The sequence below is a fragment of the Dermacentor variabilis genome, chromosome 4, assembly GCF_050947875.1.
Source record: "Dermacentor variabilis isolate Ectoservices chromosome 4, ASM5094787v1, whole genome shotgun sequence".
Lineage (NCBI taxonomy): Eukaryota > Metazoa > Arthropoda > Arachnida > Ixodida > Ixodidae > Dermacentor > Dermacentor variabilis.
The window spans coordinates 5,906,400-5,929,656 of NC_134571.1; the positions used below are offsets into that span (position 1 = coordinate 5,906,400).

General features: G+C 49.2%; 1 protein-coding gene across 3 annotated transcripts in view; it reads right to left on the reverse strand.

Moving 5' to 3' along the window:
- LOC142578609 (sushi, von Willebrand factor type A, EGF and pentraxin domain-containing protein 1-like) overlaps positions 1-23,257 on the reverse strand; it is a 370,493-nt gene that overhangs the window by 76,742 nt on the left and 270,494 nt on the right. For all 3 annotated transcript variants that reach the window (XM_075688011.1, XM_075688012.1, XM_075688010.1), the window contains 5 exons: positions 17,447-17,711; positions 16,399-16,603; positions 5,107-5,257; positions 4,943-4,999; positions 1,854-1,988 (listed from right to left, as the gene is read on the reverse strand). In XM_075688011.1, the coding sequence (XP_075544126.1) occupies positions 1,854-1,988; positions 4,943-4,999; positions 5,107-5,257; positions 16,399-16,603; positions 17,447-17,711 (813 nt within the window). The remainder of the gene's footprint in view (positions 1-1,853; positions 1,989-4,942; positions 5,000-5,106; positions 5,258-16,398; positions 16,604-17,446; positions 17,712-23,257) is intronic.

Genomic DNA, 23,257 nt, shown 5'->3' on the forward strand with positions numbered 1-23,257 from the left:
ACGCCGTTGTGGGGGTGTCCGGAAATTCGGACCCCTTGCGGTTCTTTAGGTTGCACCTAAATCTAGGAACACGGGTGTTTTCGCATTTGACCCCATTAATATGCGGCCGCCGTTGCCGGGATTCGATCAGCGACGTCGTGCTTAGTAGCCCAACACTATAGCCACTAAGAAACCACGGCTGGTTTACGTCGCGTTGATGCGAGACGCAGCATGACGTTCCATTCGCTCGCTGCTGCTGCCGCGCCTGCTCGCTACAGCGTTTTGACAGCGAGTTTGCGCGGTCTTGGAGTGAGATGTGTCCATGTTTGCTCGTGCCGTTCTTGTTAATTCAGTTACAGTTAAGGCTGGATCTAACAAAACCCGATTTACGAAGTTCGCGATCTAACGAAGAAATTTCCGTTCCCCGGCAAGTACCCATAAGGTTTAACGTTGTCATCAACCCGAATTAAAGAAACTATCCTGCATCAAACGCGATTTAACGAAGCTTTTCCAGTAAGAAATGCGTAAAGAAAGAAGCTGTGATTTCTTACTAATTTTGACGCAGACGGGCTTTTTTTTTCTTTTTCGAGCGCGAGCTCTAACGCTATCGCGTTAATACATCTAGGCAATCTAGTCACGGCCCTAGCTTTATTTTGACGTGGCTGCACGACGCGCCCATGCCACGGAACAACGGACTCAGCAGTCACTAGCGTTCTTACGTACCAGATGGCGCTAGGGGCGGAGGTAGTTGGGCCACCCTCGCAGACTTTTCATACGCGCAGGCGTGGGTTAGCGCCAAATACAATGCCGCGGTAACTTTTGGGTGTCGCTACGATACAATTTTAGATGTAGAAGGACCGAAAAATTCCTTACTCGATTATCCAAACTTCCTGATTTCACGAAATAATTCGATCCTGGTCATCACTTCTTTAACTCGAATTTCAACTGTAGTATGCCTACGTTTATAAGTTTATACGGCCGATAAAACGGCTAGTCTTACTTCTTACAGGTATTAACTAATTTGCTTTCGCAATGGATGCTTCGCACTTCGGGCGAAGCTACGACTTAGTTTTTCTTCTTTTATTTCATACCTATGTTTATTTATTATACATTTACAATCATATTTCAATCGTGCAAACATCAACTTTGCGTTTCCTGCAATAACAAGTATTATTTTTATGTCTGTAAGCATTAACAGGAGGTACCCCTTTTACAGCCCTTGACTATGAGACATCCTGTATATATTTCATGGCTAAATGTACGTATATGTTATGAAATAAACAGTTGTTATGATTCTGATATGCCTCGGTATACACGAACAGCTGCTTGTCGTGGTATGGCGATTGTTTTTGGTTTATTTGCTGTTGTGTGAAAGAACCTATCTATACATAATGCAGATACGTAGTGGTAGAACTAAAAATGTCGCTGAATTCAACGTCTGGACAAGGGGACTTGGCTTCCCCAGATAGTTTTGCGTGTGATAAAATCCAAGGGTTGTTTGCATTGCACCTCCATGCCGTGTCTCGTCGACGGTGGTCCCGTGTTTGCGTGCATGTTGGACAACATGTGCGTTCTAACGTGACATTCACTTATGCAACATACAGCACAATAGTGACAGGAGCGCCATCGCTGGCAGCCCTTGCGCATGTAGCGCAGTTGATCATCTGTAAACTGAAATGGTCTGCTAGCAAAGGGGAACTTGTACGTAAAAGGGACCGACAAGCCTCTCCTTTCTATACCGCGTTGAACTTGGCCTATATATTGTGCGGATGCGTCAGTGCACTTAGGGACAAGCCAACGTTACTAGATTAGGTTAGGCTACGTTAAGTGAGTAACCAAACGCAGTATAGCCTTGCGCTGAGCAACCAGCTTACCATACTGGCAATATCTGCCTTCGTACGACTCGCTGCACCGACATTCCGAAGAGCCGTCGTCGTTCTCGATGCACTGCTGCTCGTTCTGGCACGGGGACGTGTTGCACGGCGGCACCCTTCGGGAACAGCGCGTGCCTGCAGTCAGACGCACCGCGGATGACCGAAACATACGAGCCAATGAGTGAGCGCTGCGGTCCGGAAAGCTTCTGCAATTTTTCTATGGTTAGAGGTAGGCGGGAAAGCCAAACGTTAATTTCGGCTGAGAGATACACTATTTTTCTTGCTCATTTAATCATGGTAACGCATTATCGTTGCCTTAAATTTGGAGGGTGGGATAAAATGAAGCCGAAGCTTCACTTTAGCACACCCTCCAACTTCACCCTTCACTTCACTTTACTTTTACTTAGAACTGCGTAATGATACCATAACTGAAATGCAATGCAAGAAAAATAATCTGCTTAGAAAGAACAAGGTAATGCAAGGTTTACAAACATAATTTAAATTCCCAAAGAAAACGCTGCAAGTGACACGAAAACCTTTGCAATCTGCTGCTGGCCTGGCGTTCTACGCCCAATCGTTTAGTGAGAACAATGCGTAGGATGCGTGCTGCGAGTAGACTAGTGTCACATGGGATTCGACGCCTTCAGTCATGGATACGTCTGAGTTGTATACTTTTATTCTGGACAGCTGGAGATATTACTGCACGATAGTCAAGATAATTCGCGATGCTTCGTGCATTTTTCATTGAATCCTCATTACCAGATAATATTTAAATATGATTCCTTCTTCAGGGTGTTCCGCGTAACTTTAGCCAAACATTAAAAATGGGCGAATACCACGAAGCTGGACAGAACCAAGGTAATGTTGTTTGCCGTCGCTTGGATATACTCAGATTATTGTCTTCATTTGCCAAATTTCCTCATTAGCCATAATTAAATAATCAACTTCTCAAATGTTATAATTATATGAAAAGTGTCAATGACAAAATTGTAGAGCGACATGAAAAACTCCCGATACACCTATCTGTTGCTGAATGCGCGCTACGTAAAATTGTTTTCCGAGCGTGAAAGAAGCCCGCATATGCACGCAATATTGCCGCGCGACCGGCCGCTCGAGGCACTTTGCATGTATTCGCGGGATTCTTTCACGGCCAGAAAAACACTTTTGTGCAGCGCATATTGAGCAACAGAAAGCTGTATCGGGAGTTTGTCATGTCGCTCTACAATTTTCTCATTGACACTTTTCATATAATTAAAAAATTTGAGAAGTTGATTATTTAATTAAGGCTAGTTATCTAATTGGGCGGTATAAAAAAACAATCCAAGTATATCTCCAAGCGGCGGCAAAGAACATATCGTTGTTCTGTCCAGCTACGTGGCCCCTGCGTATTTTTGAAGTCTGGCTAAAGTTACACGGGACACCATGTATACAATCAGACATGTTGCGTTCTTCAATAGATATTGAACAATAAGAACATTAAGCAGTGGCTGCAGCCGTTATGAGGAGAGAAAACCATTGTTTCGCCATTACTGACGGCAAGTTGCGCGCCAGGCGTGCCGTCAAACACTTGTAGCGTCCTGAGCAAAGCGGTCGTGTGTGGCTGTAATAATCACGCAGAAGTGAAATAGCTTTCATTTCGCCATAGTTCGATATCCACGGTTTTCTTTTTGCCACCGCTGGAGAGAACTGACAGAAGAGAAAAACCACGTATATCATTACCGACAGGTTCGGTAGTTCCAGAAGCAACACACGGGCTCTAAAAGCTCTGACTTATTTCGATCTTCTGGTGTTAACCGAACTTTGTGTACTACATACGCCTTCTTGCATTCCGCCCAATCAGAAAGCGCTGCCGTGGCGGGGACTCTGGATTTCGGCAGCAGAATGCCATAGTCACTAAGTAACTGCGGCGGGTGGCTCATACATCCAGAGACACACTTGAAAAGAGAGAACCCTCTTAGTGACGTGAAGTGAATGAGTCAGTGCGGAGTAACGGCCCCAGCTTCTTCTTGTCTAGTAATGCGAAAGAGAGTGGGGGCATGTGAGGTGTCCTCTCCTTTCACACAACACCTGGCGCGCTACAGCGGCAGTACAGTGCCCCCGCTCTGCTCCGTCAAGGCGCAGCTGATGACGTGGCGTCGCAGCCAATGGCAATGCGCGTTTAGGTGCCGTTTCGCTGCCACAGACGACAGACGCCGCCTTTTTCGCTCAATGGGCCATTTGACGCTTTCGCATCAAGAGCACCCATGCAATCGTATCTGCTTGCTGACTGGCATTCGTTAATTTATGAGGTTTTTACCTGCCAAGACAACGTTATGATTATGAAGCACGCCGTAGTGGGGGACTCCTGAAATTTTGACCAGCTGGGGCTCTTTAACGTGAAATTGCGATCTGTTACGATGGAAAAACGTAGAAAAGTTTCTAAGTTGAAATTGTCAACCTTTCTCATTATGTGAAAATTATTGCTTACGCTTGCATAGTGAGACGCGGTTAATCAGCCTGAGTTAGGCAGATGTCACGCACTCTGTCGCGCATTGATGTTAGAAGTGACGTTCGCGCCCAAGCTAACCGCAGCGGTGCAGCATTCGCCTCGCACGCGGAAGGTAGTGGGTTCAATTCCCGTCGGGAACCCACCCATTTTTCTAACGGTCGCCGGCCTGGTGCTCGGCCATTCCCAGAGAGTCCCCTGCCGCACCCACCCCGGCGTTCGGCTGCTTCCTGGCAACGACTGTTGGAGAATTTCCGGCATAAGACCGTCCTTTTGATTTAAGGGCGTGCCTGTCTTTGTTCTTGCACAATAAATGCAGCGGTCTTCGCGAACCTCTCCCAAGCAACTGAGCCCTGGAAAGCCGGACGCCTGTCCGCGGCGCCGCTTGTGCCTGTCCTATCAACCAGTGGGCGGTGGGGAGAGAACCCTGTACCTTCCACAGCCGAGCCAGTCAAGTTTCTTACTCACTGCAGGAGTTCCGTACCATATTCGATGCATCTGACTTTGGTGGCATGGCGCTTTCGGATGGTTAGTCTATTGAATTAAAGTTATTAACTTTTCTTCAGCACCCAGTGAAACTCCTGTGTATCGGTGATCAACTTACGGCTTTCCAAGGAGCTTGAGGCACTGTGGCACGAAACGTCCATGCTGCTGGGTGTAGCTGGATGGATTGCGAAGGAGGTAAGTTTCATGCGTAGTGACAAAGTAGAGAAGCAACGTTAAGTTACAGTCGTAGCACAAAACAAAGGCGCATTTTCAAGCACTGACTTTTGCACGGCTCCGCGTAGTCATCAGTGACCAGGCCTCTGGTGGCGACTTGGTGAAGTTCGGGCCAGGAGACGACGTTTCCCGCTAGACCGCATGTCAGGGAAAGTTGCTTCACCTCGTCTGGAGACATGGCGTAATCCCACAAGTTGAGCTGCGGGAATAAATACGCGTCAAAAGACGCTGTTTAGTCAAACGAACACAGTTTGACACATAACGCCAAAACAATAACATCTGTCTCGGTGACGGACAGTAACACACACACACACAAACACACACACACACACACACACACACACACACACACACACACACACACACACACACACACACACACACACACACACACACACACACACACACACACACACACACACACACACACACACGCACACATATTTCACGAGGTTGCCTGAAGTTCAACAACTTGCAGTTAGCAACGTCCAGAGGGTAGGGCTTTTTATTAACCAGCGCATTTGCAGCACTTAGTCGTAACTTCATTGATAAGTTACCACAGTGTTTTGGTCTGGCTATAACGCAGCAGGAATACGAGTTAGTACCGTAATTACACATGCTACTGGAAAGGCGTATCAGCTCGACGTTGCTAATTCAAGGTTGTTGAAATTAGGTCAGCCTTCTGAAACAGCGTTTAAAAAAATGGTGCCATTTGATTTACGCTGGTGTATTGTAGCAAAGTTCAACAGATTGCCGCAGGGGCAGTGTTCAATGTTCCCTGAATATGAACCCGTGCCAACTTGCTCAGTTTACCTCAACACTATCGGCAGGCACCTTGATAACAGTAGACAACCTTGCCATGTCTTAACGGAATATAAATAAATAGATTAAAATAAGTTAGTCACTTTCATGTCACTGTGGATTAATTTTGCAGTTAATCGCATATAGTGCAAATTATATTCAATTCATTTGTTCTTGAAGTGCCCATGAACAGCTATAAGTCTTGGTAGTGGTGGCATTCATAAATTAACAGAGAAGGTAAATAGGAAACAAAGCACGTAACGTGATATCAATAGTTGGCTTGAAACTCTAGTAGGCAATTTATTTTTTTATTTATTTAATATACCTCAAGATATACCTCAAGGGCCCCGGTGAGGCATTACATGAGCGGTGGGCAGTGATGTGCCGGTAAAAACTATTCAGGAATGATACACTTCGACGGCCGCTATAAAGTGGGTGTGGTCTGTTGTCAGAGCGATGTAGTTGGGTAGGTCGTTTCAGTCTTGGGCTGTATGTAGGCTGGGCTGTACGTAGGCGTAATAAGTGGCTGGAAGGTTTCTGTTTGAGCACACTGAGAATAAACGGCACTTGAATGGCTGTGGCGGGAGATGCTATGATCTGAGTGGATAAGTGGCTGCCTGCTGGAAGCGCGTCAGCCGATTTATGATAAATTCAAAGACGCGCTACCTGACGGAAAGAGGCTAGGATTGGAAGGCTTAGTTAATTTTTGAGTGTATTTCCGATTGCGTTATAGATGTAGTTACAAAAGGCGAATCTAGTCGTGTGGTTCTGAACTGATTCAAGTTGGCTGGTTAGGCTTGCTCGATGCGGATGAAAGGCAGCGCTAGCATGCTCTATGTTTCGGACATGTAACGTGGTGTTTAAGGGAACGGGTGCGAGGGTGAGGTTACGGCTCCTGTATCCAAGTGCTTTGCTAGTACAATTCCTGATCTAAAGGTAACGTGTATGCGAGGCACGAAGTGACTGCCAAGATATTTCACAGAGTTGGTTAGTGTTATAGGGCGGTCATAAAGGTCGGCGTTGTGTAATTACAGCGATGGTGAAACGATATGAGAGATGTTTTGTCGACATTAAGCGGGATAATCCATTTATTGCACCAAGCATCTGCTAAAAGGAGTTGATGCAGTAAAGCGTCAGCGACAGATGCTTTTGTTACTGGACTGCATAATATACAGTCCTTGGCAAACCGTCTTATAGTAGAGGGAATGTTAGGAGGCAGGTTATTATTATATATGAGAAAAAGCGGAGGTTCTAATACCGTGCCCTGCGGGACACCAGGAGCTACACGGAACAGGACTGACGAAAACGATCCAGTGATGAAAAGCTGTTGGCGATCGTTTAAAAATTCAAAGGTCTAGTTACAGACTGAGGGATGTGGTTAGGTCGCGAAACATTAATTAACAGGCGCGATTAGCGTATTTTATCAAACACTTGTTTGAAAATCGAGAACGAGAGCGTCAATAGGACTGTTAACATATAGATTTGAATGCAGGTCATGTAGGAATAGGGCAAACTGTGTTTCGCCCCGAATAACCTTTCCCATAGCCACGCTGGTTAGCGTAAAAGGAGGTAGCAGATGATAGAAACGTGGTAACTTGTTAATATATGCTCCACAATTGTGGAACACACAACGGTAATATATACAGGAGCGACAGCTGTATATGGTCCTTCCAAGCTGGTTTGTGAGGATTGTGCCTGCACAATATCGGGTCAGCAAGAGGATTTTCGATAAGCGGGTGCCGGCCCCGCAGCAATGCGCTACGCAGGTAGCCTGGCGCGACAACGAAAAGCTGAGCAGCGCCCTCGCTCGGCAACGCTTGCACGACGGCGTCTTCGCTCAGCGGAGCGAGCTTTCGGCCGTGCTCTGCGGAAGACCGCATCGCAGTGCGAAATCTGGCAGTGGAACTGTAAGGAAGAACAGGTTATATGGAGAAAGCTGCAAACGTATACATATACCGACCTGCACATTCTCCATAAAATTCATCCCGAAAGATATGCGGACGCAAGCCCATGGTGCGGAGTCACGCCAACCCTAGACCACATCTCATGGGCATGCACGGCATATACACAAAAGACAAACACAGAAATTAAGGATCATACACAATGGGAGGCGGCGCTGTCCAGCTCACAGGAAGAGGCCCAAAGGGCCATCATCCGACAAGCAAGACGGCGTGCGGAAGGGGCCCTCGCCTAGGGGCTCCACCCATTGAGCGTTTTATTCGTCAATAAAGTTGTTCTATCTATCTATCGCAGTGTGGAACCACGAGGTGAAGCACGCGCAGGGGGCGAGCGGGAGAAGACGGCGAGGCAGGAATGCCACTCTCGCCTGAAGTGCGGCATCCAGACTGACAGAATTTCCTTAAATAAGTACATTCACCGAGTAGCAGCTTCCGGTGCATAGTGCGACAGACTGTCGCTTCAGAACGACGTGCCGACTGGCTTCAGGAGAGTCGCACACCTCACTGAAAGGTTTGTCCTCTGGGATCCGAGAGTCTGCTCAGGAAAAGTGACACAGTGCGGCTCCGCATTTTCTCCGCAATCCATGCATTGCGGCACAAATACCAGCACAATTGCGAAGCTGGTCCTGGCGTCTTCATTCGTCGGACTGCGGTCCAATGCCAGACACAGGGCTTCGACTTCGGTCGGCCCGAGAAGGAGTCCTTCGGCTGCGTCCCCTCCGAGTGCGCTGCTTGACTGCGCCAGCTCCGCCCGAGACGGTTGTGCTGGCAAGAACGCAGCTTCGCTGACTCATCCTACTTCAACGACGTTGGTATGCGGGGACTCTTCCAGTCAACCTCCGGATTACTCAGAGGGGATAGTGTGGGCACTGCTGCCATTTCAACAAACCTTTTACCTTACGAACTGTGCATTAGAGAATGTAGCACGTTAGGGCTAACCATGGCCTCCTAAGCTTAAAATACCAGATTTGACACTTGTTTAACAGCAATGAAAATTTAATAAACGAAATGGACGAAATCCACTGAAAGCATTTAAAACGTGTCACAAACACGAATCCCCTTGGTTAGGTCTAACACAAAGTTTAATTCTTATTGGTGTTTAAATTTTGCATCAAGTTCACTATTCTTTTTTGATGTTTTATGTAGTTGAACTGTTGTTGATTTTTGTTGCGCGTTAGAGCACGACGTCATCATGCCTATTCTGTGTTATAAGCTTTGTTTGCGTTGGACCGCTGCTGCAGAGCACATCTTTTACGTTCTGTGCTCCGTGCGTGTAGGACTCCAGTCAGGTGTTTTGGAAACATTTAATCCTGGGGGAGGGATGCGCCGAGTTCCTCATTCGCACGGGTTGTACCCGAGCTTTCGCGGCGACAGTCAGCATGGACCGCGCAAAAAGAGCAGGCGAAAATAATATCGAGAAAAAGGCGCACCCTGCGCGGGAAATCGCAATAGCAACTTAGCAATACCGTGACTGTCCGGCTGTCTATCTGCACACTTGCTGTGAGCCGCTTGCCACGCATTTCTCAGGCGCGTCAAGGGCGTGCCTCCTTTTTCGGGCATCCTCCTTCTATTCTCCGGCGAATGCGAACCGGGCACATGCCGCGCATTCTTGCACCTACACTTTCCCTCAGTCGAATGCGTTTGTTGTACAACAAATGAAATGACAAGAATTTTATTTCTTAAGGCATCTGTTTTTCCGCATAAATTTCTCATTACAAATGGAGATCGAGCGAATTAGTAAATTTTGCACTTTCTTCCGCGAGTGGCGACAAAGAGCCGAATGCTTACGAACGGATACATTCCAGAGTGTTACGCGCAAGAGGCAGTTCCTACGATGAGCAGGTCGTCCCCAGGAGTGCTGCAGTGCTGTTCTCGATAAAGTCAGTCGTGACATCAATCTGACCATTTTCTGTTTATTAAAGGGATGGCAACGCAGCGCCGCGGCATGGCTGTTACTGCAGCCGCTTAGCTGAGGCTATTAAGGCAGCCGCTTTACCGGCTAAAAACACGAGACGTTCAATTGAGGGATTGCCAACCGTTTGTGCGTGAGTAAGAGCGGGCGCGAGAGAGAAGATCTGGGGGCTTTTGCTCCTTGAATATGGGACTCTGCCTAGGCGCCGCGGAGGAGGTTTCTTAGCGCGCGTTGTAGGCGTGTGTCCCTATAGGCGTGCCGGCATTGCGGAGTGGGGTCGAGTTTACGCTCGGACGCTGGCTGCCGGTGCGGTAAAATAGGTGAAGCAGCGGGCACTTACGCCCGATTTGGTGACCACTTTATTGGATAGACTGTCTCGTATTTGCGGCGCTCGTGCTAAAGCAGTCGTGGCGGATCGTAGCTTTCTCGCGCCTTACGGCGATGTACCTCGTAAATAACATCTCAGATGTTTCTGTGGGAGCAGTAGCGACGGTAGTAGAGTCCGGGCCGCATATACTGAATATCTAGAAGGCAGAGCGCCTTACCAACCGCGGTTGAACGCAAGTGGCTGAAAGGCCGCCGGTGACGATGACAGACTAAGCACTAGCGCCGCACGCGAGAGAAAGTCTGTCCGATATACCTTCAGAGGTAAAGTTCTGGCTGGTGTTGCAGAAGTCGTGGGGCGCGGTAGTGCTGAACTTAGCATCACAAGTTGGCGGCTGGACGTAATTATATTTATTCAATCGTGTTTTTTAGTCATTGTAAGAACGCATCATTATTTCGCATTGTTGGCGGCGCCTCCAGGGCTCCAAATCGGCAACGGGGACACCAAAGCTAGAACCCGGACTGGTACGTGGGTTGGGGCTCGCCGAGGCCTCCGCGGCCCCATTCACGGGCCGCCCTGCTTCCAGCTTTGGTCCCCCCCCGCTCCCCCCCGCTAGCCCCTTTTGTGCCCTGGAGAGCCTGCGCCGCCTGATTTATTATAACCTCAGGTGCTCTACTGAGGCCGGCGTTATCTGGTTACATGTGCCCTCCTGGAGCAGTGCTTGTAAAAATCCAATCTATCGCCGCGGCGAAAAAAATCGATCCGGGACTTATATGACACTAGTCAGAACCTTATTGGTTTAGACACAGCGATCGCCAAATGGGGCGTCCGTGCCGACTACCTCACTGCGCGGGCAGCCAGCGGCGGAGAGTAAACAAATTCGACCGCACTCCACAATGCCGGCATGTCTAGGGGAAAAACGCATTCAACACGCGTTAAGAGACCTCCTCCGTAGTGCCTAGGCAGAGTCGCATATTCAAGGAGCAAATGCCCCCAGATATTGTATCTCACGCTCGCTCGTACCCGCGTGTGCGCAAGAACGGTTGGCGATCCCTCAAATGAACGTCTTGTCGTGTTCTAGGGTCCGTAGTGACGCAGGACAGTGTAAATGTACCAGTTTATCTGTGTGCGCAAAACCCCAGCGATGTATTGCGAATAAGAGCGTGCTACCCAGCAATACAATTCATTGCTTGTCATCGTTAGCCCCGTGAAGGTGCCTCTGTGAGCATTTACGCAGTATTTGAGTCTGTTGTGCACTCCAAGGTGCTTGCGAATTGCCTCTGCTGGAGCTAACAGATCGCAGATGAACATCGTAGCGACACCATAGCAATCGCATTTTGTCAGGTGAAGGCTCTTCTGTGCAGTTATGAAATCAGACTTCTAATGGAAGAAGGCGTTGCAAAAACCGTTTAGTACGTAGCGCTTGTGATATAAAGAAGTGTCATCGCACTGGGTCCAGAAAAGTGAGCGATTCTAGACGCTGACCGTGTTTACGACACCGCGGCTCTGATATATCACGGGTGACAAAGCAGCCATCTCAAACGACAGCTGTGAAACGTTGTCGTTCGAGAATACTACGCACTCCCCAGCATCGTCGTCGTCACGGCGCATCGACGCCTTGGAAGAAGTTACAGTGATGCGCCGATAATCATTTGCTGTGCGCTACGTCGCCACATTGCAGCCAATGAAACCGTCTTGTTGAGCCATCACATCCCGAGAAGATAAATGCCGCGACGCTTTGTTTTTGATAGTGGTGCTCAGTACATCACCGATGACAGTGCATCGTGCCTCTTATTTCGGCGGTCAAGATATGCCTCTCAGCTCAGCACCGCGTTTCTGTTGCCGGAAAATAGGTTGGGGCCTGGCCCAACCATGGTGGGCGCACGCACAATAGTTCCATAGCTCGCGCGGAGCATGACCCGTGGTTTCGACTGACACGCGAACTCGCACTTGTACAATCGCGGACCCAACCCGCCCCCGAGTTGAACTGGAAAACACGGCGGCGGCAGCCTGTGTCATCGCATCCAGCGGCAGCAAGCGTCAGTGTGACTCTCTAGACCCGTTCACCTACATGGTGGACGTAGAGCTTCAGCCTTTCCAAAACTTCAGTGTGCTGGCTGCGTGACGAGTCAGGCAAAAACCCTCGTCTACGGAGACAGCGTGACGGAAAAATTACGCTTTCCGAGCACAGACTTTTGTGACTGGGGTGCGGAGGAAGAGTTCGTGCGATCGCTTCGGCTCGCTCCCGCTTCAATCACTGTGCGTCCACCGCACCAGGACAGGTCTGGCGGCGCGATCGTAGTACTGGGGCGCCTGCAAGGACTGGGGGTTCAACCAAGACCAACCAACCTGCGAAGACAAAGTAGTCACACGATATGTATAGGAGGACTCAGAATGGACGCCGTACTGCCTTCCGGTGCAACAGGTGCTGAAAGCAGTTGTCGCAGTTACACGGTACCGCTGCACGGCACGGGCAGAGAGGCGAAGGAAGTTACTTCGCCCACACGGGCCACCTCGGCTGTCCGAACTTGCACCTCTCGAGGCGGCGATTTGGCTCACGTAGTGCGTGAACAAAAGTGGACACGTAGAAGGAGATGACCAGCGACTTGTTGGAGCACGCCACCGCCGACCGGAGGAACTGCGCCCGCGTGATCGTGAGGGACGAGCGGCCGGCGCGACCTCCACTCGGTGGCCCCGGGAAGTTAGTGCAAATTGACGAGTGCCCGGCAAGAAAAAGTACAATCGAGGCCGCCTGATGGTGGAGGACAATGTTAAATTACGACGGTTTTGCAGATCGCCGACCATGGGTCTTCGGCACGGTATGTACGACTACAGGGGCGCTGAGAGTTTCCTAGGTCGACTGACGAGACGCGGCGACGCTAGGCCCCATTGCTGCAACCAATGTTCAACCGGGGACCATAATTCGCATTGAAGAATGGGCCGCGTACTACTGCATCCCCAGATCTAGTGGCTGCTAGCGGGGCGAGCCTCAATCTGCATTAGGAGACAGTCAACCACAGCGTGAACTTTGTGGACCCCATCACGGGCTCTGACACGCAAAAAACAGCATTTATTGTGAAAAAGTGAAGCGCCACCTCGTCAGCGATGGGTGCAAAGACCCTTTCTTGCGTTTTTTAGAAGCCATGGATCGCTCGGGGCTGTCCAGTATGCAGACTCTTTCCTGCCGATGTTAGAAGCCATCACTCGGCGCTACTGGGTATGAAGCTGTATCACAAAGAAATAAAGCGCAGTTTTCCGACCCTTTGCTTGTATGAGCGTTTTGCGGCATTCCGGCGAGCTTACATGGTAAGCACGCGGCAAACCACTTCTGCGCTAGCAGACGCTCACTTCGTCTCGCAGCCTTACTTTAGCGCCAGCAACGAGCGAGCAGATGAAATCCCAGTGTGTACACCAGTCGCACACCAATCTGTGCACGGAATTGCGGGGGCAAGCACGTAGCGAGCCACGCGAATCTAATCCAGAGTAAAGAGGACGGGGAGCGCTTCCCTGTGGCGTAACGCGAAACTTATTAAATTACAAATTAGTCTAATACGCATTCAGTGTACGTCTTGTCAACTTTAAAATGCTTATAAACCACATTCAAGTGACTAATAATACTGTACTGAACGCATTTCTTGTATAACTTACTTGTGCATGTAATGTACTCGGTGGAACGACAAATAAATGAAAGGAGGCACCGACCATGCACCGACAGTATGATCACGGGAGCTCCAGCTTTTTGACCATCCATCTGGCAACGCCCAAGGGATGATAGCCACCCGGAGTAAATCTAGATAAACCAATGAAACTGTAAGCGTGCCGAGAGACAAAGTTTGTCTTTGTACGATTAGTTTTTTCATCTTGGGGCGTCGCCAGAGCTAGTGAAGAGCCAGTGTCTCGCCAACCTGGAAGCATCCTGCATAGCACACCTGCGCCCTTTCGATGCAGGAAAGCCAAGAACTGCAGATAATAGGCGCTGTAACGTAAAGCTATTCCAAACTGTTTCTATTCCGTTTCTACAATCAGCCCTCCACGATTTGTCAAATAATTTTTGGTCACCCCCACTTCGCCTGTCTGTCACGCGACGTAGGAAAAACCGCGAATACTAATCTGATAGGACCTGCACACACTGATTATGGATTATTAGACCGAACAAAAGAAAAATAATTATTTCAGATTCTACATCTCTTTGCCATTAGCACTCCGCTATTGCTCAAACATTTTTGTGCCCCACCCATTTGGCCTGTCTGTATCGCGACGTCACAAAGCTGCCAAAAGACACCGCGTGAAAATGACGAGTACGCATTATCATGCCGAACAAAACTGAATTTTATTCTGGAACAGCCGGAGTCTGCCCCGTCCCGACAGGAACAATATCAAGATGTCTGCCCACCGATCATTCAGTAATACATGGCTACTCGGAGTTGCCGGGGAACTTATTCGCCTATAATAAAAACTTTCGCATGGCAACATAACATTGCCAAGCCCTTTCAGCACGCTTACGACATTGCTATGCAAACTCTACTTCGCTGAGGATCTGTTTTAGTGGCATTTTTCAACCTTGCATTGCACGTCACCGCGATTGTCGACTACCCACCGCTAGCTAAGCAATGGGAAGCGGGCCAATCGCAGACGCCGGCAGCACCCTCCTCTTGCGGTCATCTATACTTTCACTGTATTGGCTCATTCCTATTGAAATCCTGCCCACAGCTACGTGCTCCTCTACTCTTGCTAGCCAATAATATAATCAAAACGTGTCACGATAAATAAAAATTAGTTTCTGGTGCTTTACCTGCTAAAACGACAATATGATTACGAGGCACGCCACAGTGGAGGACTACGGATTAATCTCGACCATCTGCATAACCTGCACCCAACGCACGGCAGTTCGTGCATCTCGACCGCATCGAAATGCAGCCGCCGCGGCCGGGATTTGACACCGCGAGCTTGACCTTAGCAGTCCAACACAGAAGCCACTAAGCAACCACGGCGGGACACCTGTCAAGATAGGCAATGCTAATCGTTTTGAAAGCAAACAAAAGTAACCTCCTACAAACGAGGAGAGTGTTTGATTGGTTGGTTGAAACAACGCTGCCGGTAACCCCCTGATGCTCGTGTCGCCGGTTGCGTAAATTGGACGTCAGCAGTTTAAAATAAAACAGACTGGAAGAAATCTATTTTATAAAATCCAATAATAATAATAAAAATAAGCAGCACCATAGGCCGTGCTGGCTGCACAAGTAATGTAGCTGCAGAAGTAATGTAGCTGCAGGAGGAGTGTTTCAGCTTCAGCCGTAGTTTGCTGCCGTCATTTTCCTACGCTGGTTAGGCTCATTACAAGCATGCCCATTACATAACCCATTTCAAATACAAGGAACCTGCGTCACTGCAATGCCACGGCCTCTGAACTGTTGGGGTGGCTGCGCAGACCTGATCTGTGGGGACATTCCCTAAAGGTATGCACAACGTTGTGGATTCCTTGACCTGTGGTGAACCTGCAAAAGTTTCCGGCATCTGGCACCTGTGAAAGTACTTGAGCTGCGACTAGGCAGAGCGCACACAGGCCTAGACATTGTTTTGTCCATTTCATATGTCACTTTGCCTACTTTCGTACTACCATCTTTCACGTTTCAAATATCTCCCTGCAGATGTCCGCTCTTTCTCGGTGCAAGAAGCTGAAAATTTTGAGTCATTTGGAGAAATCGTTTCCAAGTCCATGCGAACGGTGTCTCGTACGTACAAGGCTAAGGAAGCGCTGTCCATGCCTCGCCGAGGGATGTTTTGTGTATACTGTCTTTTTCGGGGCATGTTCGAGGTTGCGCTTGCTCGTTCTTTACGTGTTCTGGCCTCCCGTATACGACATCGCGCATCAAAAATATGCAACATGAACACTGGCCAACTAAACCGAATCGCCATCCCCTTGTTCCTGTTAGTCACTGGCACGCCTGCCATAATGGCTATTTTAGCCATGGTTGCCCGACGGTTATAATCTTCAGCCAATCAACAGAGAAGCCGTACATGTTTCCCAGGGGCGTTAATATTGTTCACAATGCGCAATGTGTGAGAATAGGTGCGGCGCGCTCATTGAGTGGTCTATCTACACTCGTCCAGTCCACTTAAGATTTGCACGCGGAATCGCACCCGACAGTGAATCCTCTTGCATCCATGGATGACCTCGTCTGCTCCTCAAGTACACCCTGTCATTTACTGTTCTCAGCGGAGAAGGAGACAGCGCAAAAAGACAGGATGACAGAAAAAATGGGGCGTGGCGATGACTCGACCCTGTTTTTCGCGCTATGTGCGTACTGACATTCTCTAATGTCTAGTGCAGACGACGTGCACACCTCTGCCACGTGTCCTGAGTAGGCCTCGATGCCGTTGAAGTCCCCGCCAAGGTCGTCTTGGTCCTGACCCAGGACTAGCACACCGGCGAAGAGATACTCGCCGGCCGCCCTGGTGTCCTGTGCCGTCACCCGCTGGTCCCAGTAGAAGACCCACTGACCGTCTGCGCTGTCCCACGTGACCGCGCAGTGATGCCACTGGCCGTCGCTGCGGAGAGCGCAATGCAAGCGGTGAGTGCCACGAAGAGCTTCGTCCTACTACTGGTCGTAGAAAAAGAGTGACAACATTTAACGTTACGTAAGCGGAACGCTCGCGGATAGGGCGACACGGCAGCCCTGCGGAGCACCGCTGTCTGAGCGCCCTCATGACTGGTGGTACTTTTTGGGCGGTGCTATGTCACGTGAACTAGCCAATGGTTATGGCCCATTCGACTGCTCGTTTTCGATCACCACTGCGCAGCTTCGAAGGCCGCTTAAGGAAGTAGTGACGCCCTATAGCATTAGCAAAGCGGGTATAGCGCTACAAAAGTGCTTCCTGTGTGTTACAAAGAGTAACTGACTTATTATACGATTATCAGAGCGTTCCGACAGCGCTCATAAACCCCGAGTCGAATGTGCCGTTATTTCGAGAGGCTGCCCACTTAGGTACAAGGTAAAACGTAAGTTTAGGCTTACGGGGGCGTTATAAAGGTCTTTTTCGTTTCGTCTCATTGTTGCGATACCGCCAGATGTCTTTGACGCCACGCAGAACATAAGAAGTGGACGCAGAACGACGCTAAAGAAAGATAGCAGATGTAGTACAAGTAATAGAATGAGGAAGAACTGAAATTTGGGCTATAGTTGACACAGATTCATCGTGGTGTCTTATAGGCACAAAGCAGAGAGCGTCTTTTCCTTAGCGTGTTCTGTCTGGTACCTACAAGACACCGCGATGAATGTATACTTAACACAAATTTTACTTCATCTTCGGAAGGTGTCACGCAGCGCACTTTTTTTTTGTGCTGCTGGGAATGAGGTCGCTCTCGAGAGATACGCTGCAGGCGCTGCTCACTTGGCCACGGCTTGCGTGTCGTAGCTTTCGCCGAACACGTAGAGCAGCAGCTTGTTGGGGTCCGAGATGGTGAGCGCGTTGTCGTGGAGAGTCTTGGTGCGCGGGTCAACGAATGCGTAGGAAACCACGGTGCCTCGCTCCTTGGTCTGCGAAGTCTTCAGGTAGAAGGCCAGCGTGAGAGCGTGCAGGGCACGACTCACCGGAAGCTTGGCGAAGTTCAGCACGGATGCGTTCGGGAAGTGTAGAGAGAACTGCGACGAACGTACTGGACAGAAAAGAACAATGGGCTAATGTCGATCTCAGAACAACGTAAACAAATACAGGAGTCGCAACTTGCATTGCGTTTTTTCCACGTCACGTGTGGTAGTTTTCCGTCGCCAACGACATTTCTACAATTGCAGGCAAACCGAAAGAAAAACTCTTTATAGCACTCGTCCCTGCAAGGTGTCTATATATTCCATCAATGTACACTGCATAGAACGTGGCCTTCGAACCTCGTATTATCCACAGCATTATCTAGTGCAATCGAGATCCTGTTTTGTGTATGTGCGTTGTCATGAGACATCCACGATGCCGCCTATGTTTTAAGGGGCCCTCGCATTCAGACGCCACGAGTCACGATGTCAGTGACCTCAAAAGTGGAAGCCATAAATAAACGCTTGGAAAAGAGCTGAGCTTGATGACTGACACCCGGAAATAGCGGCACTTGGATAGAGACATGCGCTGTGTCCTCTCTCTCGTAGGGCGAAGAAGGACGCGTCATAAAACAGAATAAACACATCCGACTGCTCACTGGCAGTAACTAAAAACACAAAACGCTCTCACTGCATCAATTAAGCGTCTTCTCGGTGTAGCTCAGTGATGATCATTGGTCCGAATATATCGAAGCCGAGCTCGCCATAGCCACCGACATATGGCGTCCTTATAGGGTATTTATACTACTATATAGGGTATTTATATATACTGTGACGAGGAAAGCATATGTCGCCTTGAAGAAGACAAGTCCACTTGTCGAAACGTTGGCTCCTGCATTCACCTTGTTCACGTTTTGCTCATCGTCTTATAGGGTATTTGTAATTTACGTAATTGGAGCTATGTACGAAAAGTTTAAACATGGCTCACGCAGCGACGTGCGCAGTGCGTGTACGATGTACTGTTTGTCCGCATCACTAACGTTACCTTGTTCTTTATTACTGACGAATAACGTTGTCCATTGATTATCGATGGCGATCGAGTCACGGCGATTCATGCGCTTGTGCTCGCGCAACGCGCTTCAAGTCTGGCAAAGCAGCGACACAAGGAACAATGTTTCTACGAAGCTTCGTGATTACGACTGTTGCAATAAGCATTGTAAGAATTTCACGCTAGCACGAAGCGTATATATCATATTTGACCACTGTAAATGCTTCAATAGATGCAGATTAGGTAACTGATATATCTGTTTTTTGGTGCAGTTACGGATATAGAAACGTTGTGTCTGTGTTTGTGCGTTTCTTTAACTTCCCGATCTTCGGCAATTTTCGTAAAAGACTGAGGCCACAAATCAAAACTCCGTTTCCTAAAGTCGGCCATTTTTTCTCCTCAATGCAACAGCCTTAAGTGGTTCAGCACGTAATTTTCCAATTTGCGCCTTTCAAGCATGTTTGTTTGAAACGGCCGCACCCTAGTTGGCCCCGATGCAAAGCTCTCTCCTAACCAGAATATTTAATTACACGGCGCGTTTCTTTCTTTTTGGTTCCTTCGTTACCTCGCTCAGCTCCAACAAAGGGCTACGAAAGCTAGTTCTCGGAGGCGCAGTTCCACGCATATTGTATATATTGTAACGGATACGAAAGGCACGGACAAGAAGAAAGAAGAGAACGAGGAATGTGAGCGGCCGGGCTGCGTACGATCACGCTACGATCATCGTCCATCTCCTGTAAATAACGCCATTTCTTCGTAACTCTTCGTAACAGTTGTGGTGGAGGTGCGGGGTAATTGACACCCGAAGACGGAGGCTGAACCACACGTTCTTCGACGGAGCCGTCGCCTTGCTGGACTCCCATCAAATCTACCGGAGTTGAATATGTTCCACGACGCAGGCGAACAAACGGCCCATTCCAACTGCTGCGCCGACAAGTTCCGTTCTACAACTGAGAGGTGCGCGTCCCTTCGCAGGAAGATCGGACGAAGACGTCGAGGAATGACTCATCCATTATCACCGGGTGAGTACCGCAAACAAGTGGAACAGCGTTTCTCAGCTTTCGAACGTCGTGTTCTTTCTAACGGATACTGCGTTGTTGTGGTTCGACAATCACGAGGAAACGTTCACAACATAGGGAAGATTTGTTTCGGGAATCAAAGAGCGATTCGGCGACTCCGCGACGAAAAAGAAAGACAGAACAGACGCTACTGCAACGTGCGCAAGTACCAGGCGAAACCTGCACGACCTACATTGAGGTGGTAATAAAACTATATAGGATGGTGGACTCTGTAATGTCTGAGGAAGACAAAGTCGGGCACATCCTGAAAGGAATTGCCGAAGATCTTTACAATTTCCTCATCGCAGAAGACAACCTGGCTTCCGTGGCTGACATTATTCGGCACTGTCGCACTTTCGAGCAACTGAAGCCGATGCGCATCACGCCGAAGTTTCGCAGGCTAGCCAAAGTGACGACAGTTGCAAGCGTGGACAGCAACCAGCCCCTCGATCTTGCATCAACAATCAGACAAATAGTTCTGGAAGAGCTCAGCCTGCATGCGCAAGTGACACATCCACGCACTCATAGCTTCCGCATACCACCAGATTTCGAGCCAAACGTGGCATCCTTCTCCCCGTATCCTGCGGCGAGGGGCACTGAGGATTATGAACTCGCCCCCGACAGCAGCCACGTCTCTACGACAGAGACCCTACTTATGGCGCTCGACCACAACGAGAACAGCCGCGTTTTTATCCCCGAGGCCCTGTGACTGCTGTCAGGCCGCGATAAGAACAGCACCCCACTACCACGACGTGACTTATGAACGATATAACGGATTTCAGCGAGCAGCAGAGACAGGTTATCCACATGACAACGAACCTTCTCGCCGCCCGCAGCAGCCTAGCATTCGTTTAGAAGAAGATGCTGCGAACCGCGACCCACCCGTGTGCTACAACTGCGTTTCCACAGGCCACATAACTCGGTATTGCTGCCAAGGCCGTCAATCACGAAGCACACCACCGATGTTCTCGCCACCCACAACCCGTACTTTATATGAATTACGGACGACCGATTTGCTTCAAATGGACTACTTCTCACACGAGATCAGACGCAGCGATTCGCCAGCATCTGAGCGGAGTTGGAGTGCGGTTTTGTAGGCTTTGCGTAGAATCGCGTCCGCCTGTTGTACCTCACTCTTGATGGGATTGTAGTAGGGGAGGCTGTATGCCACTCGGCTGACCACCAGGCTCCTGACCAGCTTGAGTGTGTCCTCCTCTCGCATGCCGTGGCGTCTGTATGAGATGCGCGTGATCATGCGGGTCACTTGTAGGGTGGATGCCTTGAGTAGGGCGAGGGTGTGGGTGCAGCGTTGGTTTGACTGTATCCACATCCCCAGGATTCTGACGAGCCTCTTTTCCAGTATCGGCTTCCTCTCGAGGTAGACGTTGAGCTTTCACTCGTCGCTGGTGGGGACTGTGCGGTTTTGCTTTCCTATCCAAACTCTCAGGAGCTCGGACTTCTCCGTGGAGCACGCTAGCCCTCTTGCTCTGACGTAGTCCTCTACGCAGGTGGCTGCCTCTTGTAACTTCTCTTCTTTCTCTATGAGTGAGCCTGTGTTAACACAGATGGTGATGTCGTCGGCATACATGACATGGCGTATGCCGTCGATTTCTTTTAACTGTTTTGCCAAGCCAATCGTGGCTATGTTGAAAAGCATGGGGGAGACGACCCACCCTTGAGGCCAATCGTTGCCGTTTTGTTTGAAAGAAAGGCTTTGACGTAGCAGTAGACTCTCCTCCCGCAGTTCAGGTCGTTCATGCCCGTGAGGATACCCTCGTGGCTTACATTGTCAAAAGCCCCCTTGATATCCAATGCCACTATTATATTCTCCCCGCTCCTGGGGGCGTTCCCGAGTACTTCTTCTTTGATTTGAAGCAGTACGTCTTGGGTCGATAACTTCGCTCTGAAGCCGAACATGCTGTGGGGATACAGTTCGTTGTCCTCCATGTACTGTTGTAGTCTCAGCGTCACCACTCGTTCGTACACTTTTCCGAGGCACGATGTGAGCGAGATCAGTCTGAGGTTCTCAGTTTGTAGTTTCTTGCCCGGTTTATGAATCATGACTACCTCCGCATGCTTCCACTCCTCGGGGACGGTCTCCGCTTCCCAGTGTTTGTTGCCAATTTCGAAATATCATTGAACAAGTAATTTATATCAGCACATTCCGAACAAAGCTCGCGTGGCGAAGACAGGGACACAGACACACTCAGTGTTCTTGATGAAGTGATTCCACTATCGTGGTGCCTGACGCCCGCTCGTGTTTCTCAACTACTGTTGACGCTGATTGTGTTGAGCTTGTAGTTAAACCACTCCGCATAAACCATGCTAAAAAAGATATACTTGTGCCCTGCTCTGTCGTGTGCATGACGAAAGGAGTCGCCATATGTGGGCGCTGAACTGTTCCGCCATGCCGGTTGTCCTTCCTCGCGGTATGAAATTCCTCTGTTCGATGAAGCGGCATGAAGCTCAATAGCGGCACTAACTACGGACGTCTCTACAGCTTGCTCTCCTGGCGATAATCGCCATTCTGAAGAGCTAATGCTTGGCATGATCAGCAAGGCTCTCGGCACATGGGAACGGCAAGCACTGGTACAAGTCCTTGCCAGGCATGAGGCTGCATTCGACTTCACGCATGGAGATGCACCCCTTCATTTACCGTCGTGCCGCGGTCGTCACAGAATAGATACCGGCTCAGCAAACCCCATCCGCCAGAAGCCCTACCGAGTGTCATCCTCCGAGCGCAAAGTTATTGCAGAGCAAGTCAAGGAGATGATGAAAAAAGGTGTCGTTCAAGAGTCGTCTAGTCCATAGGCAGCCCCAGTAATCCTGGTCCGAAGAAAAGATGGCTCCTGGAGATTCTGCGTGGATTACAGACATCTAAACGCAGTGACGAAGAAGGATGTGTATCCACTACCGCGAATCGATGACGTCATTGATTGATTACACGCTGCTGCTTACTTCTCAACCCTTGATTTGCGATTGGGGTATTGGAAAATACCTATGCGCCCTGCCAACAAGGAAAAGACCGCTTTCGTGACTCCAGATGATCTATTCGAATTTAATGTTATGCTTTTTGGCCTTTGCAATGCTCTTGCCACCTTCGAAAGATTCATGGACACAGTACTACGCGGTCTAAAGTGGGAGGCATGCATGTGTTACCTCGATGATGTTGCAATTTTCGGCCGCACGTTTCAAGAACATAACGAACGCCTCAGCCCTGTTCTCTACTGCATCTAGACAGCTGGACTGGTTCTAATCTAAAAAAATGTCGGTTTGGCGAACGTGAAACACTGGTCCTGGGACACTTAGTTGACAAGGATGGTGTGAGACCCGTTCCTCGTAAGATTGAAGCGGTGAGCTCTTTAACGCCACCGCAGTCAGCACGAGAACTTCGCTCATTCACTGGCCTATGTTCGTATTTTCGTCGTTTTGTTTCCCGGTTTGCCGACATCGTTTACCCATTAACAAGTATTTTGCGACAAAATGCATTCTTCCGTTGGGCACTACAGTGTGACGCATCATTCTCTCAACTGAAGTTTATACTAATGTCAGCACCCCTCTCGCGTCACTT